At 45.2% G+C, this 22,549-nt stretch overlaps 2 protein-coding genes across 2 annotated transcripts in view; one reads left to right on the top strand and one right to left on the bottom strand.

The window, feature by feature from the left end:
- Positions 1–646: 646 nt before the first annotated feature.
- Positions 647–9,369, top strand: Pu (GTP cyclohydrolase punch). The gene is given in 8 exon segments (XM_045762994.2): positions 647–789; positions 1,237–1,435; positions 5,723–5,772; positions 5,774–5,933; positions 6,238–6,403; positions 6,938–6,969; positions 7,185–7,269; positions 7,852–9,369. Coding segments are annotated over 7 exon segments (804 nt in total). The 5' UTR covers positions 647–789; positions 1,237–1,248; the 3' UTR covers positions 7,976–9,369.
- A 30-nt stretch (positions 9,370–9,399) lies between these two features.
- The window catches only part of LOC123770899 (dynein axonemal heavy chain 10), a 64,366-nt gene continuing 51,216 nt past the window's right edge, over positions 9,400–22,549 (bottom strand). The window contains 10 exon segments of the mRNA XM_069305986.1: positions 9,400–10,354; positions 10,746–10,883; positions 11,063–11,233; positions 11,588–11,824; positions 12,811–13,001; positions 13,945–14,070; positions 14,327–14,597; positions 14,807–14,950; positions 15,269–15,426; positions 16,579–16,777. Coding sequence (XP_069162087.1) covers positions 10,235–10,354; positions 10,746–10,883; positions 11,063–11,233; positions 11,588–11,824; positions 12,811–13,001; positions 13,945–14,070; positions 14,327–14,597; positions 14,807–14,950; positions 15,269–15,426; positions 16,579–16,777 — 1,755 coding nt within the window. The 3' untranslated portion in view covers positions 9,400–10,234.

Here is a 22,549-nt window from a genome sequence, read left to right as displayed (position 1 = left end):
ACTAAAAATCTTTTAATCTTTGTTGTAATCTGTACTGTAATAAATAATTTATTAATGTAATTGCAATGGGAAATATGATTATAATTTGTGTACTATATTGTAAACCCCTTCAGGGACCTGTAATAGATGATGATAGAATTAGTCTAAGCTGCTCTAACCTTTTAGACAGCGTTTTATTATCTCAATAGATTTGGCTGTGAATCATACGTCTGGCTGCAAGCAGCCACATCAAACAGCGTGGTTGACCAGACCAACAACCTGGAGACCTGGGGATATTCGTAAAGCAGTTACGCAAGCACTTATGAACCTGTAAATTTCTCAATCTTTGGAGGCTTTGTTTACAACTATTAAACAGTTAATGAGCTCCGAAGCACCAGGAGGCTGTTTATAACAATAACAAATTTGCGAAGTTTTCATGCTTGTAAACTGTTTAATAAATGTAACCAAAGGCGTCAAAAATTGAGGAAAGGTGTACACGTTCGTAAGTACTTGCGTAACTGCTTCGTGAATCTGGCCCCCTGGTCGGAGACCGGGCCGCGGGGACGTTGATCCTTGGAATCAAAGACAAGTAAACACTTACTTGAACTTGAATCCGCCACTAATCGTTCTTACACAACTGATTAAAGGCCATAAACCCAAACAAATTATAAGTTCTAAAGTTAGCCGGCAACCTGTTAGGTGGCGCGAGTGGGCGAGTGAGACGTACTTAAGGGCTCGTCAAGGAGGTTGTGGCCAGTCACTTGTTGCTCGGCGCTCGTGGTGGAACGTCTTGAGAGCCTTGTTATTCCAGTGAGTTGTCATCCGAGTCGTTCTTGTTGTATATATATTATTTACAAGTGAAGATCGTACTCATTTTGGTAGTTAGTGCGCTTAAGAAACACTGGCAACACAAATCTGTCGTGTGTCACATGGGAGTCCCGCCTCCCCCCCCCCTCTCTCTCTCTCTCTCTCTCTCTCTCTCCCAGGTATTGATTCCACATCTCCTGATCTTGTCCCAGTGTCCCGCTCCCTTTCATGCTAGGCACACGCACTCCTTCCCACTTATTTCCATAACTTTATTTTTTTGTTCTACACATTTTTACTAAAGATTCCCCCTCCCATCTACCCAACAAACGCGGACCTCATTCCACCTTTTTCTCTTCCCGTTTAATTTCGTTTACCATAATTTGCTTTGCTTGTTACATTCCACAATATCTTCAGCGAGACACTATAATTTCTTGGCACATTTCTGTACAGTCCATCACCACCATGTCTATCGTGAACGGAGTGGCCGTGGCGGCGGGCTCCAGCTCGCCTCAGTCACCACGAAACAAGTGCCAGTGTGGAGAGTCTACGACCAGCCCGACCTCCTCTCTCCACACTCAAGAATCCTTCGAGGAGAGGAAGGCCCGGCTCCTGCACATGGCCAGGGACAGAAGGTCGTCGTCGTCAGCAGGTCGGCAAAAGTTATTATTTATGTCCACGTTGTAACAATTATTTGCCGTCAGGTAATAGATAAAATTTACAAAGGTTACTATTGTGTGGGTATCTTTGTCCTTTGCAGTTAGTTTTTATCGATACTCGATAAGGAAAGATAAGCGGATGCATAGTTCACAAGATTTACAAAATTACATCTTTTTATATATAGGAAATTGTTTATGGAATACTTATATTTACTCAAATTGCCAAGAAGCTTTACAGCATTAATAGGAGTAGCGACCATAAGTAAAGAGGGTCCTCACAGGTGCTAGGTAGACCAGGGGAATCTTTCCGGGGTTTTGTCTCTTATTTTACACTTACTTTCAGCACTTTCATGCTATGCCTAATCTAACTTCTATATTATTAATTGCATTGTCTGTTTCTATAACGTTCATCGTTGTCAACATTAACCATTACAAATCTAGAATATTCTTTTTGGTGATCTCTGACAAACTGTCTGGAAACAATTCTATTGCTTTTAGGCAGTCGCCTGTTTTTTTAATGTCCAATCAATTCTTATGTTAAAATCTCCAATGATGCACATTACTGGATCCTGATATCTTTTATTGATATCGTCCCTGATACGTTTAAGGCCCAATTTCGTTTCGACACTTGACAATTATTCCCTATCAGAAGCTTTTCGGTTCCCCTCGCGCACAGAAACAATGAATGTCCGATTTAATCGATGTTTTAGTAGCTTGTATTTGCTTGTACGAAGTACCCCAGAGTTCCAATAGGTTAGTAATTTGTTTAAAACTAAAATCTACCACCCTAGGTTATTTGGGCTATTATTCTATGATTATAAAAAAAACTATTTTGCTAACAGCAAAATAGTAAAGGCAGAACCATGGCCTGGTAGGGCAAGGCACAGCGGGAGGGCTTCCTGTAACGGCCCCCGTGCCAGAGGGCCGCAGGCGTGGCTGTACTGGATCGATGGTCAAGGGCAGCTCCACACAGATGTTGGCGAGGACGTGGTAAGGGTGAGGGACGGATGCAGACTTGGCGAGAGGTGTGTAGGGAGGGCTACTACCCAGGAGGTAAACGTCGAACCTTAATCTTATCTGCGCGGTGATGCATCAGCTCATTGACCCCATATAGCTTTATGTTGCTTTAGAATATAGTTTTAAATCGGGCGAGAGTGTGTGAGAAGTGCCACTGGGAAATAGTGGTGACCACACTACACATCAGGAAATGAAAACTACGACGTTTCTGTTCGTCTTGAACCATTAGGAGCTATTGATAATGGTCCAGGAGGGACCAAAACTGTTAAACATGTGAATGGAGCATGTAAGAAAATTGGCAGACTAACAGACTTCGTTACAGCTCGAATAAGACTTGGCTACAGGTATCTCTGGCAGTTCGGCTTGTATAGGGATCTAGATGAAGCGCAAAGAGATAAATCTAAAAATGTTGTATGAAATGGCAAGCCATCTTATTACCAAGGATAAAATACCTGAAATCTTCGCACTGTCTCCATATTTCGCTTCCAGTAGATAAATGACATATGCGATTAAGAAACGAGTAGTGTATTGTGAAGACTAATACTAACAAACAGTAGCTCCCCTTTTTCCTCTGTACTATCTCCATTGCTCAAATAATTATGGATTAGCGGTAAGATCTACCATTAATATATAATGATTTACTGTAAATATATAGCCCTTGAAATAGAACATTAGCTGTAACTAGCTGACACTGTAATTATACAGTGTCAGCTAGTTACAGATAAGGTGTGAAGGATAGATGAAATTGTTAATGTAATAATCTCCGTTGAGGTCTGATAAAGACCTTTTGTGCCCTCTGTAATCCTTTTTGCTCTATCGCTCACAGGATGAGTATGGGGTGCATAATAAACTTGCCGCCTCTGGCGGAAACAATCGATCAAAATAAAACATAGTTCCTTCGTTTTCTGATGTGTGGTTTAGTCATATCTTCAGCCACGTTATCATGACTCGTCGCGTGCATAGGAACTAGTGGGCTTAGCATGATGTTGCAAGGTCAGTTGGAAGCAGCAGACACAGCGTCTCAATCCAGGTTTAAGCGTTGTTCCAAACACCACAGCCAACAGAGTTAACCTTGTCTGTTTACAGTAAACTTATGGCCAGACACAGCACCTTCCCAATTTAAGTGAATAATGTAGGGCAAATTAGTGCTCGTGTACAAATGTTTGCTCTAGTAAAGTCTTATGTAAAAGTCATTGTCATCCGGGACGAGTTGTTGAATAAGATTGCCTCTGGGAATTACCTAGAGTCCCTGTACAGGGCAGGGAGAGCGTCACGAGGCCGGTTATGCTTGCTTGTGTGAAATAGGAAAATTTAAACAATGAGGATATGCAAGCCAGGCGGATAGATTCTCCGTCCTGCCTGCTCCCCCCCCCCCCCTTCCAGTGAACACGCTAAGCAAACTATGTTGATTCGGCTTTTGAGTGTTTTGCCCGTTGAGCTGTTGCTTACATAGGTTAAGCAAGAAAGTTAAGCAAAGTCGCTTGCTTAACCCTCCTTCACTCTTTTTGTTTTGCCTTCTCTTTACTCTTTACATTTTTCTTAACATTCTCTCTTCTTCCTCCTTCACCGCGTTGAAGTTTACAGACTGGCTGGACCGGTCTTGAGTATATGCGAGACTCGTGTACTCGCCTAAATGTACTAGCTCCTGAGCCCCGCCTTGGCAGTGTCCTCTTACTGAACAGGTTCTCTTTATCAACCTTATCAATTGATACAGTGTTATTTTGTCCCCACGTTACACAAACTTCCCGGTTTGGTGCCTTTTTTTATAATTACTTACCTGTCCCCACGTTTCCGTCTCTTGAAGTGTAGGTAGGCTTGAAGCGGGGTGGGATGGGGGTTCCTAACGCCTGGGGTCAGCACACACTGGACCATAGGAACATGTGTAGTGTATTAACCCGTATTTAGTGAGCTTTACTTTGGCTTGAACACAAGGTGTCGGGACTCTTGGTTCCACCTTGACGACGAGCGGACGTCTGGACACCTGCTCCGTCTGGGGCCGCATGAACATGCGACGCGACTTTGCCCCTTGGGTCTCGATACTGTCGTTGGACATTCCTATTAAACTGTCCGGAGTGTTATAACGCCTTGCCACCTATCGCCGGGGGTCATAAGTATAAGAGATTTTCAACGTTTTCTGGTTGCTGTTTCTGGCTGGGAGACCGGCATCCGCTTGGTCGATTTGAGTCGAGGGTTGAAGAGTTTTGGATGGCTCCTGATGTGCCCTCAGGGCATGGTGGGCTGCTGGCTTTTGCTCTGCTGGAGGGACACTATGATTCCTTTGAGATTTCCCCATATGGGTAAGAGTTTAGGAAGGGTAAAGTTTCAGGGGCCCCGTGCTCCCGCAGCCCCTAAATCAGCAACATACACAAGCTGTCACTCTTAGATTCCCCACTACTAAAAAATGCGTCGCTAAATTCTATTACCATAACTCTTTCATCGGCTAAAAGCTTTTTCTATTTGGTGTGTATACCGTTACGCTGCTCTCGTGTTGGGTGCTGGCCGGCAGGTTGAGGGACGTTGTTGTCGCAGTGACTTGCAGACTTCAGTTCACCTCAAGGGCTCCTTCACCCACTCCTTGGGTACACCGGTAATATAACTCGTCTTGGGTACACCTTATCAATTTTTGCGAGACTTATTGTGTTTCTTGGAATCGGTTACTGTTAAACTTTTTTTCTTAGAGTACGTCTCTTTGATCAACCAAACTAGCTGAAAGTTAAGATCTTCAGTTTGTTGGCTATATTATTTTAAACATCCACAGTGTGACGTTGACACCAGAAAGGTTCACCAGCATCGTAATAGAACTCAAAGTATAATCAAATAGTTTTAAAATCCAGTGATAATCTGTTACCAGAACATATGAGCTGAATAAATCTTTCAGATGTTAGTCTAAAATGTCTTGGTTAAATTATATTACTAATCTGTGAAACCTTTCTGACGTTTGATGATAGCAGAAGGGCATCATTAAAAACTAATTAACTTAAAAAAAAAAGACGTACAGGTTTAACAGACAACACAACCCAGTTAGGTCATAAAACCTGGAGAAAAGTATTACAGGCTAGACGATGTGTGTGTATTTGTATTGCTGTTATGTGTCGTATGGTTATCACTGTGTATACTGTCAATCGACTTGATAATGGTTCAGGACGGACCGAAACTTCTTTGTTTCTTCATCTTCTGGTTTGGTCATATCTTCAGCCACGTTATTGTGACTTATGGTCTGCATCTGTATATATATATATATGTTCAAAGTTTAACCCCCACAGGTCACGAGAAGTGTCCTTTCCACTTCGACATGGAGCTGGACCACAAGCCGCCCTACGAGAGAGGACATCCTTCCAGAGTTGGCCGACAGTTACCGCTCTCTTATCAAGAATCTTGGCGAAGACCCGGACAGAGAAGGTCTTCTCAAGACCCCCATGAGGGCAGCCAAAGCCATGCTTTACTTCACCAAGGGCTACGACCAGACCATCGAAGGTGAGCGATCTTAAAGATCACTAAGAGACTAGATTATAAGCATGCTTCAACACAGTTACCTTCCCTAAAATCTCGCACTACTAATACTGCAACACACCTGCAATATATGACTGACAATACTCTCCAACACGTCCAAATCCTAACCAACAACCAGTTGTTCGTGATCAGTTTTAGATTCAGCTACTCAGAACGAAATGGCCACGTAGCACGAGCTATAGTCAGCCAGCAATGCGTGATCAATAACAATTTCTACTTAGCCTCATCTGTTCACCTGTCCCTCACCATCCTCATCTCTATCGGGCAGATGTAATGAACGGTGCGGTGTTCAACGAGGACCACGACGACCTGGTTATCGTGAAGGACATAGAAATGTTTTCCATCTGCGAGCATCACTTGGTGCCCTTCTGGGGGAAGGTGTCCGTCGGCTACCTCCCCAACAAGAAGGTCCTCGGCCTCTCTAAGGTGGCAAGGTAATACGAAGATATAAAACGTGTGAATGCAGTCACTATAATACAGTGTGTATAATGCATAATTTTGTACTTAAACAATACCAATTCGTGAAATAATTGTAATAATAAGAGCAATGGTAATAATAATATAAAGTGCAGCTAATGGAACAGCTGTAACACAAGAACGCATTACCTCCCCGACCAGCTGGGTGAGCCCCGCGGGCCAGAGACCTTGTGGTGGCTGGTCACATCTTCTCTGGAATATTAAGCTAGGCGCGCTTCTCGGTATTGTTGCCGCAAACGGCAAGTCCTTGACACATCACGTTAATGTAATCTCTGTGCCACAAGCCAGTATTTGTAAACATTACGAATGTTCGTGTGGTGCGTTTAGTATACAGCAGCGTTGTGCCCGGGGGGTTATAAGCTTGCGTTGCTACTTTATTAGTGCCAAGGCTGCTTATTATTACGAATGTTGGATAAAAGTCCTGAGACATAACATTTGTATTCATGTAATGGTTACGAATGTTTTAATTTATTCTATTATATATTTTTCAGGATTGTAGAGATCTTCAGCCGCAGATTACAAGGTAAGTTTTTAAGTCTTGTCAAGGTTTAAGCGTTTCCGAACACCTACAGTATTTGCATTTTGATTTTTAAAATCTGAACTACCCATTGATTTTTGGGGGTAACTGTTTTCAGAACCCTTCTTATCAAATATATGAAAGTATTAAAGATCACCAAGAAGGTGGCAAGTGCTTTGACAACTTTATAGTGATGGTAACTGGAGCACCTTCACTTCCAGTTCAGGAGAGGCTGACGAAGCAAATTGCCCTGGCGATAGTTGAAGCCATCCAGCCCACTGGAGTAGGCGTGATCATCGAGGGAGTGTGAGTACCATGACTCAGTCTTGTAGTTAATTAACCTGTAGCCGGTTCAGTTCTGGTATAGAAGCTTCTCATATGGGTTCTTTCCTTTCTGTTAATATTTGTCGCAGTTTCCCCATCCCTTCCTCTTCCGGTCTTCCACTGTGGATTATATTTGCTTTATTTGATGCCTTTTTTCCATGATTAAATTGTTCTAAGTTTCACATTTCTCTTATACATACAACAGTAAATATAATTATGTTAATTTTAACTAAAGTCTGACATGTCTGCTTAATGTCAGAGACTTTAAAGTTGATGTAGTGATTCTTAACAACCAGGTTGTCTTGTACGCTACGTATAAAGTACTTTGCTTTGAGAAGCAAAGTACTTTCAAATATCCACATTTTCTATGCCTCTGGAGGATAGGTTAGGTGGGTGGCTAGAATTCGCTCGCCCTAAATGGTTAGGTTAGAGCGTTGTATTTTATAAGTTGTGGTAATTCAGTAGACCGGGTTGCTCTGTGATGGTCTTATTATCAACATGTCTTAACCTTCAGTGACACGAGACTAACGGTGACACCTCTCTCTCTCTCTCTCTCTCGTACAGCCACATGTGCATGGTGATGCGGGGAGTGCAGAAGATCAACTCCAAGACCACCACCTCCACGATGCTTGGGGTCTTCAGAGACGACCCCAAGACCAGGGAGGAGTTTCTCACTCTAGTCAAATAAAGACTTTCTTCACTTCGCCAACGATAAAGCGACAGATCAAACGAGACAACGTGGCAAGGGAGAGACCAACTTGACATTTATGTTTTGACACTGCAAAACAGAGATCAACGAAGAATATTTGATTGCCACTAACGAGGATCTTCGTTTCACATGTTTTTATAATTTTATATTTTTTTACCTCGATTGGTAGTTTTATATTATACGGTTTTGGGATAGAAAATTATATAGTATGCTTTTTAAAAATTAAAAAAACCTTATCGAATCTTAAGTAGATATTTTAAATATTAAGTCTTAAGTTTTTACGCATATTCTAACATCTCGATAACTTTAACTGTAAATGTATTTGTGGAAACAAATATTTTAAATCATAATTTGAGCTACGTAAAGATTTAACAAATCATAGTTATATTAATGAACTGTTAAATGGCTTCGTTGGTCATAAAAGTAATTCCTCGCGAAACGTTTTTTGTTTCATTTCGGTAGAAAGTTTCAGTGATCATTGTTGTCACTGTTAATTTAATGCCAAAGAAGTGAGGGGTGAATCTTCTCCACTTGTTCCTCAATCTAGGAACGGTGTTTATTCCATTTATTTTTATATTTAAATATATAGATCATATCGGTATCTTCACCATGGAAAAAGTACCTAAAAGTGGTTCGTCCCAAATCATAGCAACGAGTGGTGTGGTACCGCAAAGTGCCAAATCAAAGTACCAAGACAACCTGAATAACTAGTGTGTTTCTTGGCTGTGGATTTCCAGTGCTTCCCCCACGGCCGGTCACACCCTTAACATCTGTTGACGCCGGTGTTTAGCAGGTGAGCAGCCACAGGACGCCCCGCCCCGTGCTTCCCTGGGGACATTGTCACTTCTCATCTCCTAAAACATCTGGCGTTTGCCAGAATTCACTTTAGTCTTGGTTCTTGATACGTATATTAAATACACGTGAGAAGAAGTCTCACCGTAATATATTTTGTATGTATTTTATTAAATACAGGTTCGTTAAGGCTATGATCAGTATTAAAGAGAACTGTTTGCTTCCCGTTTCTCTACGAAACACGAACAAAGTACAATTACGCTTCTCATCTACATGCATAAAGTCTTTCTGTGGTGTTGTATAGGCTAGGCTCTCCTTGCCTGCAGCCGTCTCCTCTCCTCCTCCTCAGGGATGAGCTCGGAGGCTGGCTCAAGGAGAAGCGAGTCTACACTCGCCGCATTAGCAACTGACGGGTTGTCGGTTGTTGAAGGTGCCTATACAGGTGTAGACAACACTGTCTACGCTGACAATTGAATTTTAAGTGTTTACACGTTGTATTACGCTTTTATTAGTAACCATAAGTACATGGACCTGGGATGCTTTGGCAGACTTGATTATTGAAATAAATGTTTATATGAAAATGTGTATTATTATACCCAACTTCTATCCTATCATTTAAAATCATTTAACGTTCGTTCATTCTTATTAGTTACAATCGTTTTCTTCAAAATTTACAACTGGAACCTGTTATAAGTTTTGCCATAATACTGAACCGGCATTGATTAATGTGCTCGTAATATTTTACTTCGGTCAGTTTTCAAATAACATTCTCATGAGACGCTTATCCATGTTGAGACGTGACGCACGTTCATTAAATGTTCATGAACCCGTCCCCATCTTTGCCTAACATGACAGTTACATTAACAACAAATACCAAATGTCAATGTTATTACCAATAATTAGCGACTGAATACACTAAATACACAAATAGCGAGAAAGAACGTACTTAGCTGGTAGAGACAGGGAAGGTCACACCACCAACGTGGCAGGTCTCTAGGTCTCTAAGGTGAGGTGGAGAATGAGGTTCGGTGACTGGTCGCACCCTACTATATCTGCTTTCCTATAATTGGGTGAAATTACGGGCTCCCCATAGCCCGTGCTACATGGACACTTCGTTCTGAGTAGCTAAATCTGAAACAACATTGGGTGAGTGAGGAGGGGGAACAAGTGTTGTTACTGATTGTTTAGCTGCTCGATACCTGTTTTAGTGGCCAGACCAGACTGTACGTTAGTTCATCCTTAGAGCTTATCTTAACTTGCATTTGTTTGAATATTATTGTTAAAAATACGGATTAAACTATCAAAGGAAGGGGTCATCACTAGATTCACCACAACGAGTATAAAAGATTCACACCTTATCCTTCCTATATTAGCAACTTAACAAAATTCAGTGTACATTTTTTTCTATAAATAAATTCAACACTTCTATCAGATTAGAGACGGACATTAGTGTAGAAGGAGGTGAAGCGGTGTACAGGAGGCGAAGTCCTTTTGAAGTGGCAGCAGGGCCTTGAAGAGCGGCCGTTCGGCTGTAGACTCTTCCAGTACTGGTATCCATGCGTGCCCCTGGACAAGGGAGAAAACATTAGTATTTGGAAGCCTTAAAATGTGCACCTTGAAGGTAACTCTGAAGATGATTGATGTAGGTTCTCTAAGAGAGCAGTAAACACCATTAATTAAGAGTAAACTGTGAGACCTAAGAGTACTTTGTAGGTTACACAGACTTTAACATAACTAATATTTGTAACAACAAAAGGAATAGCATTAAAAACATGCAACATAACAGGTTTTTATTGTGATAAAGATAACAATAAACAGATGAATATCACGCTTACAGAATTAGTGGAAACTAATACTGATCGAATTTTCTTCCGCTAATTATATGGGGAGTTTAAACACGTTATAAACGTTCATGTTCTTACTTTTTTCAAGTCTTCAGTCTGGTAATTTGACTTACCACAGAGCCGGGCGGGACAGAGTGAGCAACACAGAGCGAGAGGACAAGGGGACAGTTTTCCACATCGTGGCTAAGTGGTACAGCTGTCTCGCCCGTCCAGCAGCCCCCCACCAGCTTCGCCCCGTCAACATACACTCCCTGAAAAAAAGTGACTGAGTGAATAAACACAGAGGCGAGAGGAATGCAGGTTAACACGTTTCAAGAATAGATTGGACAGGTCTAAATAGACTTGGACTCAAATCAGAATCTGCCTTGTATAACATATAACGGGAGGCATAGATCCCTATTATTGGAGCTCCAGGCGCCACAAGGTGTACCTGGGGAGGTCGTTCGCTGGGCTTGACCGTGGCAGTGGTGGCATAGACCAGGGTGCCGTGGAGGAACCAGTGGGCACGGAGACATACTGCCTGGCGGAGCCGAGTCAGCCACCAGCCTGGTGACGCCAGGAGGCCGAGACGCACCCTTACCGGCGGACTCTCGCTTCTGGCCTGTTGTTCAATATATGGGAATTACTTGTCTGAACGAAGCCTATTAAGAGAATTGTCTCACTAATAAAATATAATGAATTATTATGTACCTTTCAACTAAACTCGTTATGAGAGCTTGGTGAATAATTCAGCTTAGCCTAGAGAGGGAAGCGGTTTATTCCCTAGAGAGGGAGAAGTAAAGTTATTAGGGAAGTAAACCGCTTCCCTCTCTAGAGAAGCGGTTTACTTCCCTAGAGAGGGAAGCGGAAGGGGAAATGTTGTCCCCTCACAAGGGGACAACATACCCAAGCAGACGACTCACAAGGGGACAACATACCCAAGCAGACGACTCACAAGGGGATGACGATAACATACCCAAGTGCACAAGTGCTCATATCTCTCGCCCCATTCCACTGCCAGCCGTTTGAGCGCCGTGATCACTGCCTTCATCAGCCCCACGCTCATCTTGTTGTCCCTGGCAGCTGCTCGAGCGTGGTGACCACAGTGAGGCACGGAGGGCAGGTCACCGTCAGGGTGCAGGAGGAATCTGTGCACAAGGTCCAGTAACATCAAGAGAGCCTGTGCCGGCCGAATTGTGCCATCCATCACTGCCTGCAAATATAAAAGCTGATCTTACGTGTGTTTACATCCGGTATCACACAAGTAATATCAACACATTTGTAGTCGACACAGGACATAGAGCGTGCTTCAACTTAAAAAAAAAAAAAAGATTCTACTGCACAATGACACCGTAATTGAAATTGAAATTGAATACACATGTGAGAGTAAAAATGCTGAAATATATCAGCACCTTATGTAAAGCCCGTCTGCATCCTCTAAAAGCACTGGCTTTTTCTGACACCGTAATGATCTGCAGATCTGGGCAGGAAACTGGTTAATGAACTGCAATGTTTACATTTTGTCAACTCCAGAGTTTGCCGAAGACTTGAGCTACTTCGTATGAGCCAATAGGTCTCCTGCTGTTGCCTTAATTCTTATGTTCTTGTATAGTTTCAATAATACAGAACATAGTAAACATGCCCATAATGTATAATATACTGTATATGACAGTCTACATCCAATATATGATATTCTGTGTTCGGTTTACAGTATGTTATATAATGTATTGATTAATATATGACATTCTGAATATTTTATATAGTATGTTATTAAATATAGAGTATTAGATAAGGGAAGAGGGGGAGAAAGATGAAGGGAGAGGGAGAGAGAGAGAGAGAGAGAGAGAGAGAGAGAGAGAGAGAGAGAGAGTGAGTGAGAGTGTTGGGGCAGTAAAAGAGAAAGGGAAAGGGGAAGACAGAGTTTCGGGTGCTTACAAATTTAACAATTAAATCTTGCAAAAACAGTGAAAAACACCGAGGAAGCCGCCAGCCTCACCCTCCTGAAAATATAGTACTTACAGTGACTATTTGGTCGAAAGCCAAATATGTAGTGATGGACCACAACAAGTTAACGTTTTTGTACCAGCCATCAGTGTATATATAATTACCTCATTTAAGAATAACATTGAGAACAGAAGCAAACAAACCACAATTCGCATAATCCCGTATACATCGTGCTTTCAGATAAAAAAAAAGTACCTTTTTAATGAGGTTTAGCCTACTGTGCGCCGTCTGGTGCATGGTGTCCCAAATGAGAGCCTCGTGTAGCCAGGCTTGAGTCTCAAGGTCAGCCTCCCGGGGGACCTGTCCAGCTGCCTGTCTCACCCCGCCTACCAGGATACTCTGGAGCTGGCCGGTGACGTCTAGCACTCTCTGCGCCCCCACATGCACTGTCAACATTATAATCAATAATTATCTTGTGCATAGGTATGGATAAGTTCGTATAAAACTTGTAATAAAAAGATTTAACATTTAAAAAAAATATCTTTTTCAACTATCTGTTCAGTTTTGACCATAAAGTGTGGTATATTGTCTGGTATATAGTTCTTGGACAACGACTGAACTAAACATGGAACCTAGTATGATAGGACTTACAAATGTATAAATAATTTACTGAAAATATCTAATAAAAACATATTTTATAAGTGATTTAACATATTTGCTACTTCTGCAATAGTTGCGTAAATATAATTTAGCATTTTTTTGCAAATTTTACTAAATTTTAATCAAACGTTCCTGGTCAGCTTTATAGAAATGCTATTCAGTGTTAATTAAATGTTCCGGAGTGACAAGTGTGTTAATCAACGCAACACTCCCCAATATTGTTAATCTTTTATGCAACAACCCGCAATATTGTTAATCTTTCATGCAACAACCCCCAATATTGTTAATCTTTTATGCAACAACCCCCAATATTGTTAATCTTTCACAGTGGATGCTGGAAACTGAATACTGAGACAGCCTCCGGTAATATCCACATTAATTAAGCACGTGGCCTTGTTTCTCCGCCAAATACAGTACACAGAGCCACGTGTAAACACTAAACACGTGACCTTGTAACCACACGTCTGCAGAACAAGTGCTGTTGCTCTCACCTGTTGTTGTTGTTGATTTAGCTACTCAGACCGAAATATCCATATAGCACGGGGCTATAATGATCTCGTAACTGCTCTCACTATTGACAAAAGTTACGGGCTCACTGACTATTTTACTGTACAGAAGTCTGACTCTTACCTACAAACTAATTACGTCTTCAACCCATCTTCCATCCTCATCCTGCTCGCGTTCTAGATTAAAAGAATATGTATATTTAACAATATTTTGTGTACATACCATATGGCGTCTCCGTGAAGGCCCCCAAGGCAGCAAGCGTCTGCTCTGTTTGCTGCGTCCTATGATGGGCCTTGTACAAACCCAGCAGTCTCTCTTCTCTTCCCACGGACTGTTTACACAGATTTTCTGCAATGACGATAAAAGTAACTTGGTTTTACTACATTTTCTATGTCCATCACACTCTGTAGAAAACTAATTCTACAAGAAATGATCATGAAAGACTAGCTGTGAATAATTACAGTTTAACGTTGAGTGTAATCAAAGTGAATTGATTGATAAAGATTACGCCACCCAAGAGGTGGCACGGGCATGAATAGCCCGTAATCAAAGTGAAGACTATAATTATCTTATATAACCAATGAATAAAGCGCAACAAACCTACCTACAGCGTTTTGGGGAGGAAGCTGCAGATTAAGAGTTAAATCCCCACTTGGCAACGAATGTAGTAGAATGTGTGTTGCATCACCTTGTGCTGGGGGCTGGTCTCCCGCGTCTCCAGCTGGCTGGTCGCTACTGTAACTAGTGGTTTTTAGCTTGTAAACACTTAAGTTTTCAGACAGAGCCGGGTACATGTGATCATTTAAATGATCTGCGAATATCTTGTTGACGACTTGCTGGTCGAGCTGTGACGGGAACACACTACCGAATACCACCTGGTATAAGAGAATAATAAGACTTTATTGTACGATAATCATAGCATACTTGTATTTGTAATCTTAGAATATATTTGTAATTTTACTCCCCGTAAGAAATGTCCTGTAAAAAATTAAATCAAACCTACACAGCCACTCGTATGGTTCAGTAAACAGTTACACATATTGACGTAAACAAACTGTTGAGACACAAAACACTGGCGCCTCACCTTAGCGAGAACATTTGCTAATACATCCCACGACATGTGCGCCTTACTGGTGTAATTCCGACCAACCTCGAGCGCCTCGATCAGCAGTGTTTCCGAGGCAGGTGGACGCCTGTGCCAACTCTCTCCACCGTACTCCCCCTTCGCCTGCGGGGATTAACCATTACAACCATGTGATGCCAAGGAGCAAATATCCCCTCCCACGCACATGAAATGAAAGCGACGAGATTTTGGTCCGTCTGGGACTTCTATTCAAGTTGTGACGTGTTAAAGAGTCCACGAATTTGTAAGTCACGACTGGACGGAGGTCTAGAGCGGACTGGAACGTCACCACTTACATTCGTGAGAGTTAGGTTGTTTGCAGCCACGTTATTGTGACTGTCTCTCCAAACCAGGATATTTCGTGAGATTGGTACATACAGTACATCAGTATATTTAGATTATTTCCTTTAAAAGCTGACTTACATGTAGTACAGCGTAGATGTAGGCGGTAGTTAGGACAGCTGCCTTTGTGTGATCTTGTAATGGTCTTGATGCGTGTGTGTGCTTCTGCAGGTGACTATAAGCGATGGGCAAGTAGGCAGCAAGACTCGTATAAAGGCTGACTGGTCTCTCAACTTGAGCTGAAGTTATATTTGATCATCATAAGTATTAAATCTGAGATGGTGTACTTATAAGTTCCATCACTTTCTTGAAGCTAATGAGGGTAGAAATTGGTGATAAGAACAGTATAGGCTTTTAGGTTAAATTATTATGCAGCCAAGCTTTACACAACATCCATTTACTTGTTAAATTATTATGAGAAAGTAATTTAGTTTTCTTATATTAAAATAAACAAAAATGGATGCCGAATGTTTATGATTTATATTGTGGAATAATCGTCATCCATTCGTCTCAATTATGAAATTAATTTGTTAAAAAATTAAAAATAATATTCTGGCAAGCATTACCGAAGTTACCTGATAATACGACCTTCCTTAAGAGGTAAGCTTCACCCTTACCAGAGTGAAGATGGGATATACGGCATCACATATATCTCATGAGTTATGAGGTTCCCTTTATTTAGCAACACAATACAGAACTGATTACTTCCAACTCTAGTGTTACTCAGACCTACAGACATCATAATGCTCACAGTTCGTGACTATTAATATGTAATAATGAACATGATGAATCTTTTAGATTCACCATACAGGTCTGTTACACCCAGAGGGAGATCTTTCAAGTACATCTACCATTTGAACTTGTTAAGGTTAAGCCATTCAACAGACCTGCTTTCAACCGCCTGCTTCGCCCGGGTCATCTCGACATGGACACGCGAGCGTGACACAGCAGTTCCTGGTGTTATCATACAAGATATTTTGGAGTATGGGGGTGTTACTAAACAAAGGTTCCTGGTTTATAACAGTTATCATGCAAGAGCCCCTGATTTCTGGCCGTGTTATCATATAAGAAACCCGTAGCGTATCGCGGTGTTATATTACAACAGCTTCAACATAATAACAACACCTGTGTGGTGGTGTTATCATACAAGAGTTTCTGTTGAATGCTGCTCTTATGAACAAATCCACAAGGGCCGTGACGAGGATTCGAACCTGCGTTGGGGAGCATCCCAGACACTGCCTTAGTCGACTGATTAAGGCAGTCGTCACGGCCCTTGTGGACTTGTTCATTTGATGCATCACGTTAGTGTGATCTCTGTGTGTGATGCTGCTCTTAACATACAACAGCGCCTGGTATATAGTGGTGTAACCAGTCAACAGCGGTCAGCTTACCCACTACAGCATTCTGACACTTGACTGCATTCTCGGCGACGTCAGCGACCACGCAGAAGACGGTAGGGGTGACGAGCGTGGGAGGGAGAGTGAGTAGAGCCGCCTGGGCGTTGGGGAGGTGGTGGGACGCCGTCTCGCAGTCCAGCAAGATGAGCCAAGTTCTCCTCCTGGCTGCCATCACCACCCGTCGACGGATCTCCTGGTGAACACTTACAATTTTTAAAGCTATTTCTTCGCGACATTTACATAGAAACAGATATAGAGAGAGTAGTTAGATATTGAAATGCGTTTCTGTTAGTGCCGGCTACTGATCACATGCCTCTGTATGACTAACCATCCTGTGTGACGGGGATTTTAGCATCACGTAGCTAGTTTTTTTGACACAGTTTCTCCCCTCCTGCATTTGTGCATCTACCCTGTCTAGGGTAGATGCACAAATGCAGATGTACCTAAATGTGTTATTAAAACAAAAATCAGATTCCCTACAAAAGAAAGCATGTTCTGATGGCTCATTTATATTGTGTAGGCTCCCAACACTTATATGGTGACATCTTTTTTTTGGGTGAACCCGAGCACCGCCGGGGACATTATCAGACTACAGACACTGGTGAATACAGGGGTCCAAGATCTCGAGCTCCATCCTGATGGTACAAATAGGTGAGTACTGACACAATGCGTGTTCCGGTGGCAGTTTTGCATTCCGTCATAACTTCTTAGACAAAATGTTTATGTATTTTATTCTTCAGACCTTCTGTTTCATAAAATCTTAAACACTGGGGAAAAATAAACATCTCATCTATGATGAGTTGAGCTCTTAGAGGCAAAAAAATAATGCAAGTAAAGGAATGAATTAATAGAAAGTTAAAAACAAATAAAAACAGATAAATGAATGAATGTAAAAGTTGCATTCACACAAATATTTGAAAAATGGTCGCTAAATGAGAGCATAAATAATAATAATAATACGATTAGTCTATAAACCAAAAATGTTTACTCTTTATTATATTTAAAAGTATAGGCATAAGAGAGGGAGCAAGTGAATAATTATGGGGGTGGGGAGAGGTTGTAGTGACGTTCAGACAGTAAATGATGTTACCGACACTTAACCCACAAACCTGAAAATAAAAGAACTGACGATGTTTCGATCCGTCTCAGACCATTATCCAAGACGGTCGGACTGAAACATTGTCAATTCTTTTAACCCACAAACCTGAAAATAAAAGAACTGACGATGTTTCGATCCGTCTCAGACCATTATCCAAGACGGTCGGACTGAAACATTGTCAATTCTTTTATTGTCAGATTGTGGGTTGAGGTCTGTTTTCAGCCACATTACTCTAACTTTCTGTCTGCTGGGAAGTTACTGTTTTCTCTTCTATAGCTGGGCAATACTCTCAACACGATGCGTGAAGACAACATAGCCTGCTGGGAGGCTGCAGCCAGGGACGTCATCAGGAAGACAACATAGCCTGCTGGGAGGCTGCAGCCAGGGACGTCATCAGGAAGACAACATAGCCTGCTGGGAGGCTGCAGCCAGGGACGTCATCAGGAAGACAACATAGCCTGCTGGGAGGCTGCAGCCAGGGACGTCATCAGGAAGACAACATAGCCTGCTGGGAGGCTGCAGCCAGGGACGTCATCAGGAAGACAACATAGGATGCTGGGAGGCTGCAGCCAGGGACGTCATCAGGAAGACAACATAGCCTGCTAGGATGCTGCAGCCAGGGACGTCATCAGGAAGACAACATAGCCTGCTGGGAGGCTGCAGCCAGGGACGTCATCAGGAAGACAACATAGCCTGCTGGGAGGCTGCAGCCAGGGACGTCATCAGGAAGACAACATAGGATGCTGGGAGGCTGCAGCCAGGGACGTCATCAGGAAGACAACATAGGATGCTGGGAGGCTGCAGCCAGGGACGTCAGGAAGACAACATAGCCTGCTAGGATGCTGCAGCCAGGGACGTCATCAGGAAGACAACATAGCCTGCTGGGAGGCTGCAGCCAGGGACGTCATCAGGAAGACAACATAGCCTGCTGGGAGGCTACAGCCAGGGACGTCATCAGGAAGACAACATAGCCTGCTAGGATGCTGCAGCCAGGGACGTCATCAGGAAGACAACATAGCCTGCTGGGAGGCTGCAGCCAGGGACGTCATCAGGAAGACAACATAGCCTGCTGGGAGGCTGCAGCCAGGGACGTCATCAGGAAGACAACATAGCCTGCTAGGATGCTGCAGCCAGGGACGTCATCAGGAAGACAACATAGCCTGCTGGGAGGCTGCAGCCAGGGACGTCATCAGGAAGACAACATAGCCTGCTGGGAGGCTGCAGCCAGGGACGTCATCAGGAAGACAACATAGGATGCTGGGAGGCTGCAGCCAGGGACGTCATCAGGAAGACAACATAGGATGCTGGGAGGCTGCAGCCAGGGACGTCAGGAAGACAACATAGCCTGCTAGGATGCTGCAGCCAGGGACGTCATCAGGAAGACAACATAGCCTGCTAGGATGCTGCAGCCAGGGACGTCATCAGGAAGACAACATAGCCTGCTGGGAGGCTGCAGCCAGGGACGTCATCAGGAAGACAACATAGCCTGCTGGGAGGCTGCAGCCAGGGACGTCATCAGGAAGACAACATAGCCTGCTGGGAGGCTGCAGCCAGGGACGTCATCAGGAAGACAACATAGGATGCTGGGAGGCTGCAGCCAGGGACGTCATCAGGAAGACAACATAGGATGCTGGGAGGCTGCAGCCAGGGACGTCAGGAAGACAACATAGCCTGCTGGGAGGCTGCAGCCAGGGACGTCATCAGGAAGACAACATAGCCTGCTGGGAGGCTGCAGCCAGGGACGTCATCAGCAAGACAACATAGCCTGCTGGGAGGCTGCAGCCAGGGACGTCATCAGGAAGACAACATAGCCTGCTGGGAGGCTGCAGCCAGGGACGTCATCAGGAAGACAACATAGCCTGCTGGGAGGCTGCAGCCAGGGACGTCATCAGGAAGACAACATAGCCTGCTGGGAGGCTGCAGCCAGGGACGTCAGGAAGACAACATAGCCTGCTGGGAGGCTGCAGCCAGGGACGTCATCAGGAAGACAACATAGCCTGCTGGGAGGCTGCAGCCAGGGACGTCATCAGGAAGACAACATAGCCTGCTGGGAGGCTGCAGCCAGGGACGTCATCAGGAAGACAACATAGCCTGCTGGGAGGCTGCAGCCAGGGACGTCAGGAAGACAACATAGCCTGCTGGGAGGCTGCAGCCAGGGACGTCATCAGGAAGACAACATAGCCTGCTGGGAGGCTGCAGCCAGGGACGTCATCAGGAAGACAACATAGCCTGCTGGGAGGCTGCAGCCAGGGACGTCATCAGGAAGACAACATAGCCTGCTGGGAGGCTGCAGCCAGGGACGTCATCAGGAAGACAACATAGCCTGCTGGGAGGCTGCAGCCAGGGACGTCATCAGGAAGACAACATAGCCTGCTGGGAGGCTGCAGCCAGGGACGTCATCAGGAAGACAACATAGCCTGCTGGGAGGCTGCAGCCAGGGACGTCATCAGGAAGACAACATAGCCTGCTAGGATGCTGCAGCCAGGGACGTCATCAGGAAGACAACATAGCCTGCTGGGAGGCTGCAGCCGAGGGACGTCAGGAAGACAACATAGCCTGCTAGGATGCTGCAGCCAGGGACGTCATCAGGAAGACAACATAGCCTGCTGGGAGGCTGCAGCCAGGGACGTCATCAGGAAGACAACATAGCCTGCTGGATGCTGCAGCCAGGGACGTCCAGGAAGACAACATAGCCTGCTGGGAGGCTGCAGCGAGGGACGTCATAGGAAGACAACATAGCCTGCTGGGATGCTGCAGCCAGGGACGTCATCAGGAAGACAACTATAGCCTGCTGGGAGGCTGCAGCCAGGGACGTCATCAGGAAGACAACATAGCCTGCTAGGATGCTGCAGCCAGGGACGTCATCAGGAAGACAACATAGCCTGCTGGGAGGCTGCAGCCAGGGACGTCAGGAAGACAACATAGCCTGCTGGGAGGCTGCAGCCAGGGACGTCATCAGGAAGACAACATAGCCTGCTGGGAGGCTGCAGCCAGGGACGTCATCAGGAAGACAACATAGCCTGCTAGGATGCTGCAGCCAGGGACGTCATCAGGAAGACAACATAGCCTGCTGGGAGGCTGCAGCCAGGGACGTCATCAGGAAGACAACATAGCCTGCTAGGGATGCTGCAGCCAGGGACGTCATCAGGAAGACAACATAGCCTGCTGGGAGGCTGCAGCCAGGGACGTCAGGAAGACAACATAGCCTGCTGGGATGCTGCAGCCAGGGACGTCATCAGGAAGACAACATAGCCTGCTGGGATGCTGCAGCCAGGGACGTCATCAGGAAGACAACATAGCCTGCTGGGATGCTGCAGCCAGGGACGTCATCAGGAAGACAACATAGCCTGCTGGGATGCTGCAGCCAGGGACGTCATCAGGAAGACAACATAGCCTGCTGGGAGGCTGCAGCCAGGGACGTCATCAGGAAGACAACATAGGCTGCTGGGAGGCTGCAGCCAGGGACGTCATCAGGAAGACAACATAGGCTGCTGGGAGGCTGCAGCCAGGGACGTCATCAGGAAGACAACATAGGCTGCTGGGAGGCTGCAGCCAGGGACGTCATCAGGAAGACAACATAGGCTGCTGGGAGGCTGCAGCCAGGGACGTCATCAGGAAGACAACATAGCCTGCTAGGATGCTGCAGCCAGGGACGTCAGGAAGACAACATAGCCTGCTAGGATGCTGCAGCCAGGGACGTCATCAGGAAGACAACATAGCCTGCTAGGATGCTGCAGCCAGGGACGTCATCAGGAAGACAACATAGCCTGCTGGGAGGCTGCAGCCAGGGACGTCATCGGAAGACAACATAGCCTGCTAGGATGCTGCAGCCAGGGACGTCATCAGGAAGACAACATAGCCTGCTGGGAGGCTGCAGCCAGGGACGTCATCAGGAAGACAACATAGCCTGCTGGGAGGCTGCAGCCAGGGACGTCATCAGGAAGACAACATAGCCTGCTGGGAGGCTGCAGCCAGGGACGTCATCAGGAAGACAACATAGCCTGCTGGGAGGCTGCAGCCAGGGACGTCATCAGGAAGACAACATAGCCTGCTGGGAGGCTGCAGCCAGGGACGTCATCAGGAAGACAACATAGCCTGCTGGGAGGCTGCAGCCAGGGACGTCATCAGGAAGACAACATAGCCTGCTAGGGAGGCTGCAGCCAGGGACGTCATCAGGAAGACAACATAGCCTGCTGGGAGGCTGCAGCCAGGGACGTCATCAGGAAGACAACATAGCCTGCTGGGATGCTGCAGCCAGGGACGTCATCAGGAAGACAACATAGCCTGCTGGGAGGCTGCAGCCAGGGACGTCATCAGGAAGACAACATAGCCTGCTGGGAGGCTGCAGCCAGGGACGTCATCAGGAAGACAACATAGCCTGCTGGGAGGCTGCAGCCAGGGACGTCATCAGGAAGACAACATAGCCTGCTGGGAGGCTGCAGCCAGGGACGTCATCAGGAAGACAACATAGCCTGCTGGGAGGCTGCAGCCAGGGACGTCATCAGGAAGACAACATAGCCTGCTGGGAGGCTGCAGCCAGGGACGTCATCAGGAAGACAACATAGCCTGCTGGGAGGCTGCAGCCAGGGACGTCATCAGGAAGACAACATAGCCTGCTAGGAGGCTGCAGCCAGGGACGTCATCAGGAAGACAACATAGCCCTGCTAGGATGCTGCAGCCAGGGACGTCATCAGGAAGACAACATAGCCTGCTGGGAGGCTGCAGCCAGGGACGTCATCAGGAAGACAACATAGCCTGCTGGGAGGCTGCAGCCAGGGACGTCATCAGGAAGACAACATAGGACTGCTGGGAGGCTGCAGCCAGGGACGTCATCAGGAAGACAACATAGGCCTGCTGGGAGGCTGC

The sequence above is a fragment of the Procambarus clarkii genome, chromosome 56 (genome assembly GCF_040958095.1).
Source record: "Procambarus clarkii isolate CNS0578487 chromosome 56, FALCON_Pclarkii_2.0, whole genome shotgun sequence".
Lineage (NCBI taxonomy): Eukaryota > Metazoa > Arthropoda > Malacostraca > Decapoda > Cambaridae > Procambarus > Procambarus clarkii.
Note: the sequence above shows the minus strand (reverse complement) of the source record. Positions and strands in the feature narration are given on the sequence as shown.